This window comes from Erinaceus europaeus, chromosome 21 (genome assembly GCF_950295315.1).
Source record: "Erinaceus europaeus chromosome 21, mEriEur2.1, whole genome shotgun sequence".
Lineage (NCBI taxonomy): Eukaryota > Metazoa > Chordata > Mammalia > Eulipotyphla > Erinaceidae > Erinaceus > Erinaceus europaeus.
The window spans coordinates 38872499-38886235 of record NC_080182.1 but is presented as its reverse complement, the minus strand read 5'-3'; the positions used below and the strand labels follow the sequence as shown (position 1 = coordinate 38886235).

Sequence of the window (13737 nt, the reverse complement as noted above, 5' to 3'; positions counted from 1 at the left end):
TTCTTCCGAAGGTCAGAGCAGAATGAATACTTGGTGGTTGACCACTCTTCATTACTAATACACATTTGATAACAATCATTGCCAAACATGTATTTGAAGCCCTGGGTGGGCTTCAGTTTTAGGGACTTGATTTTTAGCCTTCCTGTTGGTAATTGGTACTCCTTAGTCGAATAGACACTGGACCATATTTAATGCTGTTTGACTTAAAGAGGAGTCATTTTCAGTGTTTATTTAAGTGTTCACTTTTTTGAGTAGTAGCTTTTGAACACACAAGCACGCATGTATTTTTGGTGGTCATGCTTTAAAACCACATACACGCACACACACACAGCTGCATTTATCTTAATGATTATACATTCATATGAATGCATGTAGTGTGTTTATTTCAAAGTGTATGCATTTCAATAAAAGCAGGTGCAGAGTGAGCGTGTATGGTGTGAGTCTGGAGTACAGAAATACACATGCTAATGCATATGTATAGACAAGGAGCTCCGCAGAGTTCCAGCGCACATCACACTTTTGTGTGCACTTAATAGAATGTGCAATTCCGACTCCAAGAGAAAAATGAATTTAAAATATGTACATATAAATGCAAGCTGTGCGATACTATCAGATAAAGATATCAGTGCCCTGGAAATATGTTACAGCATTAGCGTCAGTCATACATAACTGTGGGTCGAGGGTGTCTTCTTTTTCAGTAGCTCCGTGTAACTTTAAAAAAATCGTGAATCTCGTGCTTTAACTCTCAGTTGGAAGATTTCCTCATCAGCTTAATTGGGTCTTCTAAATTAAAATATATCCCTCTCTTAAGACTTTTCACATATGACTTACAAAAAAAAAAAAAAAAACCCAAAACACTACCTTTTCTGAAAATTTATGGTAAAAATCAGATAATGACTTTTTTAAAGGACTTTCCCCCTTCTGAATTGATGGACATATGTTTTTTAATTGCCATGGAAGATAGCTGCTTCTAGCATATGCCGTTCATTCAGTCATTCCTACTTGGTGTCTTTTTAATGGAAACCTATGGCTGAAAATAATTGCTGTAGCTTCTAGACTTGTATTTTCCAAGTCACTTCTCTGTATTATTGCTATTTAAAGGTTGTGATGGAGAAGATATATTTTAGTGCCTTAAAAAAAAACACACAAGGTTTAAGTCAGATATTGTTGGGAGGTTTTTTTTGTTTTGTTTTTTCCTTTTTTTTCTCTCCCACTCCCTTGTCTTTGACACACATTATTTGCCAGTAAAATAAAGAATGAAGATGGATTATTCAAAACTGATAACAGTAATGGGCCATCATGTAATGTTTTATTGAATTTGAGTTCTGTAAATTATGTGGTCGAGAGAAATTTGCCTGCTTAAGTATAACAGAAATTGCTACTGTTTTCCTATAATTCTTCACAGTGTAATTGAAGAAAAGTCCACTTTTCCTATCACTGTTGAGTGAGAGGTAAAAAGGTACCATTAACCCCCCCCCCCCCCAGTGTGACAGCTTTCTTTCAGCTTTCCAAATGGCAGAGATAAATGCATCTGCTTATAACTTACTTGGCATGAGTCCAAGGCAGTAGGTGGAGTTGGAAAATAGTGTTTCACCTGGACACACAATTAAAAATTCCCCCACACACCAGAGGCAGGTATCCTCGAAGAATAGTCTACTTATTTTCTCCTTTTAGTAGGGAGGTCTCATCAAATTGTATTTCCCTTCAGAGGGCTTTGAAGTCCCATGATGCTGATAACATCTATTTGAATCCGTGATTACGTTCAAAGAGGAGATAAATGGGAGGCCAGAGAGGCTTTTTGTTCACATGGGCAGTCTCTTTCACTTATCTGCTATTTAACAAAAATTCATAATCAGCTTTTGGAAGTAGTGATAATATTTATTCAAGTTTTTTTTTCCCCTTATTTTACAATTACTAATGAATTTTACTTGTAACAACTGGTAGACTCCGGAATGTAAAAAATGTCTCGGAACACATTAGCAAGTACACACTTTAATTGAAAAAATTAGAATTACTATCCACTGTCCAATGATGATGCAAAATATTTCTAATGTTCATGTATAGAATACATACTGAATTATTTGAAGGAGACGTAGTCCTGATTTTAAAAAGCAGCTTCTCATTCCAGTGAAAGCAGTATTTCTGAGGTGATGATAAATTGCTAGGTGACAAAAATCCTCAAGTTTTTTTTTTTCTTTTACAAAAATATGAATGGCTGATGATTTTGTTGATCTTCAAATTTATTGAGCACTTATGTAGCATAATACCAATGCTTTTCTAGTGTGGGTGTTTCTACATACACTCTGAAATAACAAGGTAGATAATGACCTAACAATGTTGTTTAGCATAAAGAAAGATTTTTGGTAAGACATGTATTCGCCATTTTGTATAACAACAAATGACCTTGACACAATGTGACAAATTTGAACTGTATTTTAATTTTATTTTTTTACTCAGGTAATCACATTCTGCGTTCATACATGCAGCTATAACAATTTGAACAGGGGAAAAACATGCATTCCAATATCTGGATTCTAATAGTAGTCATTTCACACCAAAAATTATTCTCAGGTGACATTATTTTTCCCCCCCTTTTTGTAATTAACACGTTCTAATCAAAAACATTTTCTAATAGTATATTTTTTTTAGCATTTCCACCAGGGGGCACTCCCCTCATTGAAAGGCTGGACCAGGATAAATAAATAAATGCATATATAGCCCCAAAGGTTTCTAAAACACCTGAGACAGTTTACACTGTCTACCTTAGAGTTCTCTGAATGCTCCTGAGTTTGAAAAACTGTTTTAGACTTCTGGCATCTTCCAGACAGAGAAATTCAGGATAATTAAGTGGAATGGAAATGCTTTGCCCCTAAAACTTTATTCATTTAAATGGAAAATCATGCCTACATCAAAATTTTCCATACAGAAATTTTAAAGTTTTTTTTTTCTCAAAGTGATTATCTTCTACTCAAAGCCACAGAGAAATGATTTAGCTGAATAATCATTAGCAAGACTTCTAATAGAGAGTGTTAACATATTTTTTTTCATGTCTTTTTTCCTCTACTTGTGTGCTACCTCAGGAAACATTTTTAATAGGACTAGATCATATATTGTTACTTAATATTTCTGTTGGTGTTAAAACGTTTTTAATTGTATCCAAGATCTGTTATAACCTAGTCTACTTTTAAGTCACTGAAACCATAGCACAGACAAGCATCTCACAAAGTCTATCACAAACTTCACTGAAAACTCGTCTGATGTATTTATTAATCACTGTCCTTAGAAGTTACATGTGGGCCGCATAGCTCGCTCTTAGGTATCTGTCACCACTGGCATTTTCCTTTTAGTTGCTTGTATACATAGTGAATTGATCAAAGACTTAAAGTGGCAGGCATTGTGCTGGTGTGACAAAAACAAATATATCATTCTTCTTCAAGAATGTTGTATCTTCGTATAGTTAGCGTGCCTTGCTAAGTGCATTCTTTATCTTAATATTTTTAATACTTAAATTTACTAGTGAAAGAAAGTTTCAGAAAGAAAGATACAGAGAAACAGACCAGGGCACTGTTCAGCTCTGACTTATGATGGTGCTGAGTATTATTGAACCTGTGACCAGAGAGGCTCAGGCATCAAAGTCTTTTGCATAACCGTTATGCTGTCTTCTTCAGCAAGGACATCTTTTAATATATAACATTTGCCAGGGTGGTGGGGGGGGGTAAGTAGAGTACAAGGGTTTTTTTAACAAGAATTTTAAAGCATTTTTTAGGACCTATATATTTTTATTTCAATGTGACACATCAGAAACAGTCAATCTAATTAGCTGGCCTTGTGTAAATTAAATAGCTGGATGGCTGACTGCCTGTTTGAGTGAATTTTAGTTAAATTGACTAGATGTCTTGCTTTTGTATAAACACAGTGGCAACATTACTTGTCAGTATCACAAATAAAAGACCATAAACCTTTAATACTCCATTCACATTTCTTATGGTGAAATGCAAAGTTTCAACCATCTAGTTCCAGCCTTTGGTTGCTGGACCCAGTCAGAGACTCTAAATTCTATTCTTAAGTCCCCTGACTAACTCTGGTGGAGGTTCTTTTGCAATAGAAATCTTCAAGCCATTTTTAAAGTGGACAGTGTTTTTTAAAAATAATAATAATAATACTGTCTCCTTGTTATATTTGGTCTCTTGGAGGTTCTTTTGCAATAGAAATCTTCAAGCCATTTTTAAAGTGGACAGTGCTTCTTAAAAATAATAATAATACTGTCTCCTTGTTATATTTGGGCAATAAATATATTACTTCCAAGAAACTTGGAGCAATCTAGGTCTGGCCATCCATGAGACCTAAATGTTTAAAACCTTGACTCAACTGTTTGGCATTTATTTTACTGCCCCTTCATCAACATTACACGTTGATCGTTTCTCTAAGACGGGTAGAAAGTGGAAGGAGCTGAGAGAGGGTTCACCTGGTAGGGTCAGGTAGCGCCTTGCAATCACCTACTGGCCCCGGGCCCAGGTTTGAGCACTGCGTAAGAGCACTGCGAATGGACAGCACCAAGGAGTGGGGGTCCCCATAGATGTTGACAGGGTTCTGTATTCTGCCTCTTCTTTCCTTTCCTCTCTCTAAAATGAGTAGGTGAGGAAAGTGGCCTAGGGGAGGCCCTTAAATAGTGGTGCTGCACAGAAAAAGAAAGGAAAGTTGGTAAAATACAAAAGACATCTTGACAGAATTTTATTCTGATCTGTAAACTTATATTCTGCCTATATGTTAAAAAGTAAGTGTGTCTTGGTATTTCAAGCATTATTCTACCTACAAAATTGAAGAAGCAAAGACTATCGAGTCCTTATAAAAAGACACTACTTTCTTTTTTAAAATTTTAAAACTTTTTTCATTAGTGACAATATTGATTCATACAATTATAAGATAACGGGTATAATTTTGCACCATTCCTACCACCAGAGTTCTGTGTCCCCATTCCCTCCATTGGAATCTGTAGTAGTTCTCCCAATGTCACAGATATGGGTTCACTATTATTTCTATAACTCTTTATATTTATATATATTTGCACCCCCTTCTCCCCATGGCCCCCATCTTCTCTTTCTTTCTAAATCACACCTACCCCTATTATTACGCCTGAATGTCCTTTTTTCCTCTTCTCTCTCCGGGTCCTGATGGAGTTGGAGTTCAGAGTCATCTTCCCCTAACATTTTTCCCCTGCTGGGAGTATAGACCAAAATTCTTTTTGGGGTACAGAGGGTGGGAATCCTGGCTTCTATAATTTCTTCTCCGCTGGACATGGATACTGGCAGGTTGATGCATACCACCAGCCTGAAGATAGAAACATTTTCTATTGTGTACAATTGTTTTCGAGTCTGTTTGATTTCTGGATTTAACAAGCATGAGATCTCGAGCTCACATCTGTCAGAGTGATGCTCTGCTTCTTTCTCTCTCTTCTCCCCTCTAATTAATATGTTAAAAAATTAAGTATGCATACAGTGGTTTAAACAAAGTCAGGGAAAAAAATCTCAACCATTTTAAATAAAATTATTTCTCCAAATGTTAAAAATAAAAAACTCATTGACAATGTTCTCTTTTAGGAAAAGAAAGGCATTTTAAGACAATGTACTAGTGTTTGCACATTTCTTATGTCAATAATAAGGATTTTTATTACTCAGTAAATTTGATAGTTGTACACTATTTTCATTGGCATTCTATGGGAAATTTTTATAGTATAGAAAAGTGGTATTATTTATTCCATCCATGATTCTCAAAGTTCAAAATTTCTACTTGTTAGCCTCAGAGTTATAATATAGCAAGATAATATTTTGAATCATTTGGGAGTATTCTGTGTATGTTGCCTGGGAAAGCCTGCCATTAACTTAGAATAAGGCTGCATTAATCTTGTTTCTTTTCTAATATTCCTAGTCAATTTTCCAAAATTTCTTTGGGAGTTTTACTTTTCTAGAAACGACTTTGAATATTTCTAAATTGAGTTCTTGGTCATCTGCTCTTGTTGAGACAGCTTGAGAACCATATAGTTGAGTGCTGTTGTATTATAAGCATTTTCTTTGTTCTTTTTAATTACTGTTATTTTTACCCACCACTCATACCCCGTTTAGTTTATTCTCAACTTTCCTCTGGTCATCTCTCTGAAAGATTCATGCCAAGCTAAGCCACTCAAAATAAGGAACCCTATTAAGCAGCTTCAGTTTGTTATATGTGAAACAGATGCTTAATAAAATTAAGAATACAATCGAGGCTCTCTCCTTTACCACTTCAATGTAACTAATATATTCCTATGAAGAGTTAATGCTTCTGACTGTTCGTTTTCCAAATCAAGTGAAGATAAGAGAAGGCTCAGCCCTGGCTGGGCACAGAGTAGAGGAGCAAAGTGGCTTACCGGGTACCTCTTATTCCCCTCAGGGCTTGCTTTCAGAGATCCTTCGAAAGGAAGAGGACCCCAAGACTGCCTCACAGTCTTTGCTGGTAAACCTTCGGGCTATGCAGAATTTCTTGCAGTTGCCAGAAGCTGAAAGAGATCGGATTTACCAAGATGAAAGAGAAAGGAGTTTGAATGCCGCCTCAGCGATGGGTCCTGCCCCCCTGATAAGCACACCGCCCAGCCGTCCCCCACAGGTGAATCTCTCTTTTCGTCTTACCCTTCTCCCCTTCAAAAAAAACAAAAAAAATCCGAGGAAGAATCTCAACAAGAATTAATTAGATGAATTGGGTATAAATTAAAAAATAAATAAAAATCTATACAGTTGTTTGAGGTGAATTTCTTCCTGAAATTATTATATTAAAACCTAAGCTACTAATTAGATAAAGGGAAAAAAATGACTGTTGCTTCAATTTGGGGAGCTCTTTAGGGGGCAAAAAACTTATCTTTAAATGGAATCTTTTCCTCTACTCTTATCATTAAGTAAAGTAGTATTTTAAACTCAATAGAAACAGAAATGCAACAAAGTCAGTTTTATCCCTAGGAGTGTTAGATCCACCATTTGAATAGTAAATAAATAAAAATAAATAAATAAATCCATTTGTATTTACGCTTTCCAATACGAACTGCAGCTGGTACCAATTACACACCATCTCGTTTGTAATCTTTCATAATTAAGTTTGATACAGTCCAGGAAGGCAGCTCTAAATGGGGTGGATAGGAATGCTACCCATAGTCACAGAAATGGGCACATTTTCTGTTTTCCAGCTTGTTGGACATATTATAAAGGACAGAAGTCATCATGGTTATTTATGTACTTATTACTGTGGAAAAAATTCAGTCTAAATGGTCACTTCATATTGTAAGAATTTACTGCGTTGAATGTCAGTATAGGTTGTGAGATAAAAGTCTGATAATGAGTCTGATTCAGAATCCATAAGCAAACGTGTGGCTTTTGCACAGCTCCTAGAAATAAGGCGGGGGGCTGGGTGTTGGCTGACTCAGTTGAATACTTGGATTGCCTTACACAGTGACTTGGGCTCAGGCCCCAGACCCCACCCCTAGGGATGGGATAGCTTCACAAATGGTGAAGTAGGCTCTGTAGGCGTCTTTTTTCTCTCCCCCTCTCTCTTCCATCTTAGTTTCTTTCTGTCTCTATCCACAAATGAATGAATAAATAAATATATTTTTTAAAATGAGTTCAGTTAAAACCGAATGAAAATTGAAGGCAGAATACAAATTGAAAGGTTTCACGTCACATGATGTTCACAATATAATTATTTCCTTGTTACTTAATTGTCCTCAGTAGTAAAAATAGCATTATTTCTAAGCATAGAGGTATAGGGAGGGAGGCTGGCGTAAAAGTTCACTTGGGTGGTGTGCAGGTTAAGCTTTGTGCACAAGCCAGGTTTGAGCCTGGCCCCTACCACATTGAAGGGAGCTACAGTGCTGTGGTCTTTTAAACACACACACACACACACACTCTCTGGCTCTCTCTGCCCCCTGCCCACTGCCTCTGCCTCCCTGTCTTTGTATAAAAGGAAGGATAGGAGAGAGAGGGAAGGGTAAGAAAATAGAGGGGGGAAACTTAACACTCAAATTAGACTGCTTACAGATACTCTATAAATAAGTGAAATTGTGTCCAGACACTTGTTGAGACACTTAAGTTTGTTTTAGAACACAACATTTTGTCCAGTTTGTGTGATGACAATCAGTTTGGTCTCTTAGGGAACTACAGAAATCATTGTTGTAAATGAAAATAAGATTGGGTTTCTTTGACATGAAAGAATGGGTCTATATAGTGTGCACAGCCTTCCCGCCCCCCCCCCCCCACAAGGGTTACTGAATTTGGTCTCTGATGTCTTTGAAATCTGTGGGAGCAGAACAAAACAGGATATATATATATATATATATATATATATATATATATATATATATATATATATATATAAACTTCTATAATAGTGAGTAAATAACAATTCTTGTACTTTGAACTTAGTTTGACACCAGCTTTGCAGTGCTTGATGTTAATGTACACACATCGCTACTTAACATTGGCACTAAGAGAACTCTAGGCAGAGAATTATTTGTCTTATTACTTAATCTTAAGTGCTTTTTCTTTTCATATACTATAAGTTACTCTTAGGTATATGTACAAGGACTATATCTGCTGATAAGCACAGATAGAAAATATAATTTATTTTGGCATGAATTATTAACTGGCTGAACCACTGTTATGTTTATTTGTTCTCAATAGGGGTTGAAATTACCCTTAGCTCTGATACTTAACTGATGATGAGCACAAGGATTTTGTAGTTAGTGAAATCTTTTCAAAGAAAAAAATTCCCTTATTTCAGTTTGAATGGTCATCAAGCCAAATTTCAAAATGACTGTTTGATATACAAATATAATTTTATTTTACCAGTATAATATAAATGTTTAAAACACAGCATCTCTTTTGTCTTACTGAAAATGCCTTTGCATTAATTAATAGTATTATAATGGGACTCACAACCATTGTGTCTACCTTTTCTCCTTTCATGGTGATCAGTGATTTAAATTAAAAAATAAAACCCTTGAGATGGTCAAAGTATTTTCAGTCTAGAATCAGAACTTTAAATAACCATGTTCTAGATCAACTATATTAGTGTTGTTTGGTAGCAGTTGAAACCAAGTGCTTAAACTGGAATCAGTATACCACATATAAAGCTTTATTACGAATGACTAACATGGTAAGGAGAAACCACAGAGGGGACTACAAAACTTGGTGTTTTTAGTTTAGATTTTGGGCCAGTAAGTTAACACAGCTTGGGACGTGTTTGCCACATGTGTGTGACCTAGACATATGTGACCCACCCTCCATAGACATATGTGACCCAGCCTCCATAGCACTGCAGAAAGTTTCAGTGTTGTGGGATTGTCTGTCTGTCTATATAACTTTATCTATCTATCTGTCTATCTGTCTATCTAAAAACATCATCCCAGAGCAGAGAAGTATTGGAAACAAGAAAAATACAGTGATACAGAGAGAGGTAAGCCACAAATTATATAAGCAGGTAGATTAGTTGATTTTAGATACTGACAGTGAGGAAACTACATAAAATCACTATGCATTTTAAGATGGAAAGCTTTGGAACTTATTTTAAACAATCGTGATCTAGACTAGACCTGATATCTGACTTCCTTCCAAAGTACTTCAGGTAAGAGGCAGAGGCCTCTCATGGTTCACAAGTGATCCAGATCGCGGGTGAACGTGAGGAACTACATTTTATTCCAGTTCTTTCCCTGTATAGTTTAGGGGGAAAGCTGTAGATTTTCCTGGATCAAAGTTCCGAGGGCCTAAACTATTTGAGGGACTGGAATTTGAAATTAAGTAAAGACTCCCTGGCTTTTCAATTTCTTGTCAAACCCAGGTTTGAGGAACACTAGAAAAACTATAGGTAGCCTCAGATGTCTCTATTGTTGCCTCTTGCTGAAACCTTTCGCTTGTGTCTCTCAGTCACTGCTGTGCCATGAACTTCATTTCTTGAGTGGGGGCCATAAGAAGTAGGCTAGATTTGTTTGCTTTTTTTTTTTTCACTAAATGCTGTAATTTAAAGTAAGAATGCCTTGTACTTGATAGCGGTTCCCAGTTTTCTTTTTTTTAATATTTATTTATTATATTTATTCCCTTTTGCCCTTGTTCTTTTATTGTTGTAGTTATTGTTGTTGCCATCGTTGTTGGATAGGACAGAGAGAAATGGAGAGGGGAGGGGAAGACAGAGGGGGAGAGAAAGACAGACACCTGCAGACCTGCTTCACCGCTTGTGAAACGACTCCCCTACAGATGGGGGACCGGGGGCTCGAACCAGGATCCTTACACCAGTACTTGCCCTTTGCGCCACCTGTGCTTAACCCGCTGTGCTACCGCCCAACTCCCGGGTCCCAGTTTTCTAGGCACCTTAAAGTATATTCATTCATTGAATTCAAACCAACCTTTTTGTGGGGTGGAGAGACAAGAAAACTAAATCTTAGATTTAGTTGTTGTCAGATTCCCAACAGATTTGTTGTTCAAGCCACCTCTTCAGTAAACGTCACAGTAGCATCTTTTAGAGGAAGGGAGATGGAACTTTGAGACATTTTCTGTTTGTCATAGAGGATGGGCAGTTCTACTGTCTGATTAAGAAGAGGAGTATATTTCTGAAAGAATATATGAAATGTTAAATAAAAATCCACTCTGAGGGACTTCGGACATTTCTGTATTTATAGGAAAGTCCTTCTTCCAAACTTTTTTTTTCAGGTGCAAATATTTGGAAGAATGAAAAATTTCTCAAGATCCCTGGTCTCAAAAGTCTGTTTTCTGAGTAGGCTTAGCAAAATTTTCAAATGCATAGAAGAGGAATTAAAAATAATAATTGGTAGTTGTTTTCTAGGAATTGTCTCACTAGTTACTTTTTTTAAAAAAAATATTTTATTTATTTATTCCCTTTTGTTGCCCTTGTTGTTTTATTCTTGTAGTTATTATTGTTGTTGTCGTTGTTGGATAGGACAGAGAGAAATGGAGAGAGGGAGGGGAAGACAGAGAGGAGGAGAGAAAGATAGACACCTGCAGACCTGCTTCACCGCCTGTGAAGCGACTCCCCTGCAGGTGGGGAGCCAGGGGCTCGAACCGGGATCCTTATGCCGGTCCTTGTGCTTTGCGCCACCTGCGCTTAACCCGCTGCACTACAGCCTGACTCCCACTAGTTACTTTTAAGTTGATTTGTGCCCTAGGTATGCTTATATTGGCTTTATTTGTATGTTTTGAAATGTTTGGTTCAGAGTTAAATAGCAATTTATATTGTCACACGCACTGTGAGATCCTGCAATTTTATCAAGACAATTTTTACATGAATTCCGCTATTCTTTCCTTTCCTTGTATGTTATGTTTCTTTAGGTAATTCCTTAGATGCTTTAAAGTGATAGGTGATATAACAATGCTCTAGAAAATGTATGCAGTTCATAGGAGCAATGTTTAATTTTTTTTCCTATAATGAAACAAATAGAGTAGTGAGCAGAAATTTAACACTGGATAAAAGTTTTTAATTGTTATGGATCCCTTGGCTGACATTATTTTAAGATCTTATGTGCCTATGGAATGCTTACCATTAATAGGTATCTTTTAGAAGCTTGAAGAGTTTTTAATGCGAACTCTTGGAGCTCAGTTAGTATTATTCCTTCAAAAGAAAGAAAAGCTTCAAAAGTTAGTACATGATACTCAAAACAGTGCTAATACACAACTTGAGCAAGGGACTTTTTTTGTGTGTCACCAATAGAAAACCTCAGTAACATATTTTTTATTTAACATTACTAGGAAAAAAATGTGATTTGCCTACTATGAAAAGTAAATTCAGGTTGAATTTGTAAAATTAATAATAAAACCAGTTAGCATTAATGATTGAGATTTAGCCAAAACCACAACAAAATAACTAGCAAACGGGAGTCAGGCGGTAGTGCAGCAGGTTAAGCGCAGGTGGCGCAAAGCGCAAGGACTGGCGTAGGGATCCCGGTTCGAGCCCCCGGCTCCCCACCTGCAGGGGAGTCGCTTCACAGGTGGTGAAGCAGGTCTGCAGGTGTCTTTCTCTCCCCCCTCTGTCTTCCCGTCCCCTCTCCATTTCTCTCTGTCCTATCCAACAACGACAGCAATAACTACAACAATAAAACAACAAGGGCAAGAAAAGGGAATAAATATTTTTAAAAAATAAAAATAAATAAGTGAAATAACTAGCAAACTAAACTAGTTCAAAGCAGGCCCAGCCTGTCAAACAAGAATTTTCCAGATACAGAAATTCTGTATAGCATCATGACCTCACACAGGATGGTGATTTCTAAGATAAATGTTAATATCACACAGACTTGAATTTAGAACTGTTTTTGAACCCCAGGTTAAATTCTTAGTCTTTTTTCTCTTAGAATTCTTCTTTGTTTTAGAATGTGAAAATACAGTATCCACTCACAAAATTGTGTGGGGTGGAGTTAATGCAAATTAACACGGTGCCCGGCATATGACACACAGCTAGTAAATGCCGGCTTTTATTTTCACAGTGACTGTAACCACAGTTCCATGAAACATTAGTTGCATGAGCCCATGTATGTGTGAGATGCTTTGAGGCAAAGCCTCCTACATCAGGGAATAGCATCTTCACCAGTCAAGAACACAGTATGCAGTGCAAAAGCTGTATTTCAGGCCTGTACAGGATGTAGTATTTGGTAACATGATTTAATGCATTCAGCAGTCCATGAGAAAGCAAGCTAGAATTTTTGTGGGAAAAGTGTCTCCTGCTGTACAGTTTCAGTGAAATAAAAAGCAGACCTTAGTGCTGAACCTTCTCCCCACATTGGAGGGTAGGTAGTAGGAGTTCCAATTCTTAACTACTTCCTCGGCGCCGCTATAATGAGGGGGAGTTGTACACCTTACCTTGATAAAAGCGATTCAGAAAGGGACTACATTTATTTTACCTCCTGTGCTATTTGTGGAGAAGAGAAGAGCTCAAGAGTAGTGTGTTTTGCCTGGAATGAACTACTTTATGAATTTTAATGTGTGATATAATATTAAAAGCTAAACCAGGATTAAAGAAGATTTTTGGGGTACTAAGCTAAAATAGTACTTAGTAGAGTAGAGTATAAAAGATTTTTGTTTCCATTTTCACCTGGGGGAAAATTCAGCTTTCATATGAAAAGCCATCCAAGTCAGTTCCCCTTAAGCAATAGCTTTTGTTTAGGGGGAAAAAAATGTGATTCCAGAATTCTAATAGGTTATCTATGATAAGATGGATATCTGAGCCTACAATCTGGTAAAAAGAAGCACTTTTCTAAAGATTTTTAAAATGAGTAATACAGTTTGCTACTTAAAATTTTTTTAAGCTGTTCTCACTTGTATCTGTATTCCCACTACCTCTGTTTTTGTGTTGACTATTAAGAAACAGTTATTTAAGAATTCAAAATTTTTTGCTTTTGCTTTCAAGAGTAAAAATTTTTTTTTTTCTTTTTTTGAGTAAAAATTATTTTAAAAACATTGAAATACCAACAAAGATGTCTCTTGTAGCTACCAAAGTGCTGTTTCTTCCAATGGACTTCATACCCTCACTCCCATAAGATTCAATTTTCAAAGCAATTGAAATGGCTTTTCTTCCTTCTTTCATTTAAGTAGTGAGAAAAATAGGTATTAAAAGAGACTGCATGGGGTGATCAAATCTATCCTTCTGCCTCTAAGCAAGACCACCCCGGAGCAAAGTTGTGAATCTCACCAAAGCAACTTTGTAAGCAATTTATGGTAATGC

The 13737-nt window shown here is 36.6% G+C and overlaps 1 protein-coding gene across 5 annotated transcripts in view; it reads left to right on the top strand.

Moving 5' to 3' along the window:
- The window catches only part of SATB1 (SATB homeobox 1), a 104351-nt gene that overhangs the window by 57265 nt on the left and 33349 nt on the right, over positions 1-13737 (top strand). For all 5 annotated transcript variants that reach the window (XM_060180870.1, XM_060180872.1, XM_060180871.1 and 2 more), the window contains exon 8: positions 6424-6636. In XM_060180870.1, coding sequence (XP_060036853.1) covers positions 6424-6636 — 213 coding nt within the window. The remainder of the gene's footprint in view (positions 1-6423; positions 6637-13737) is intronic.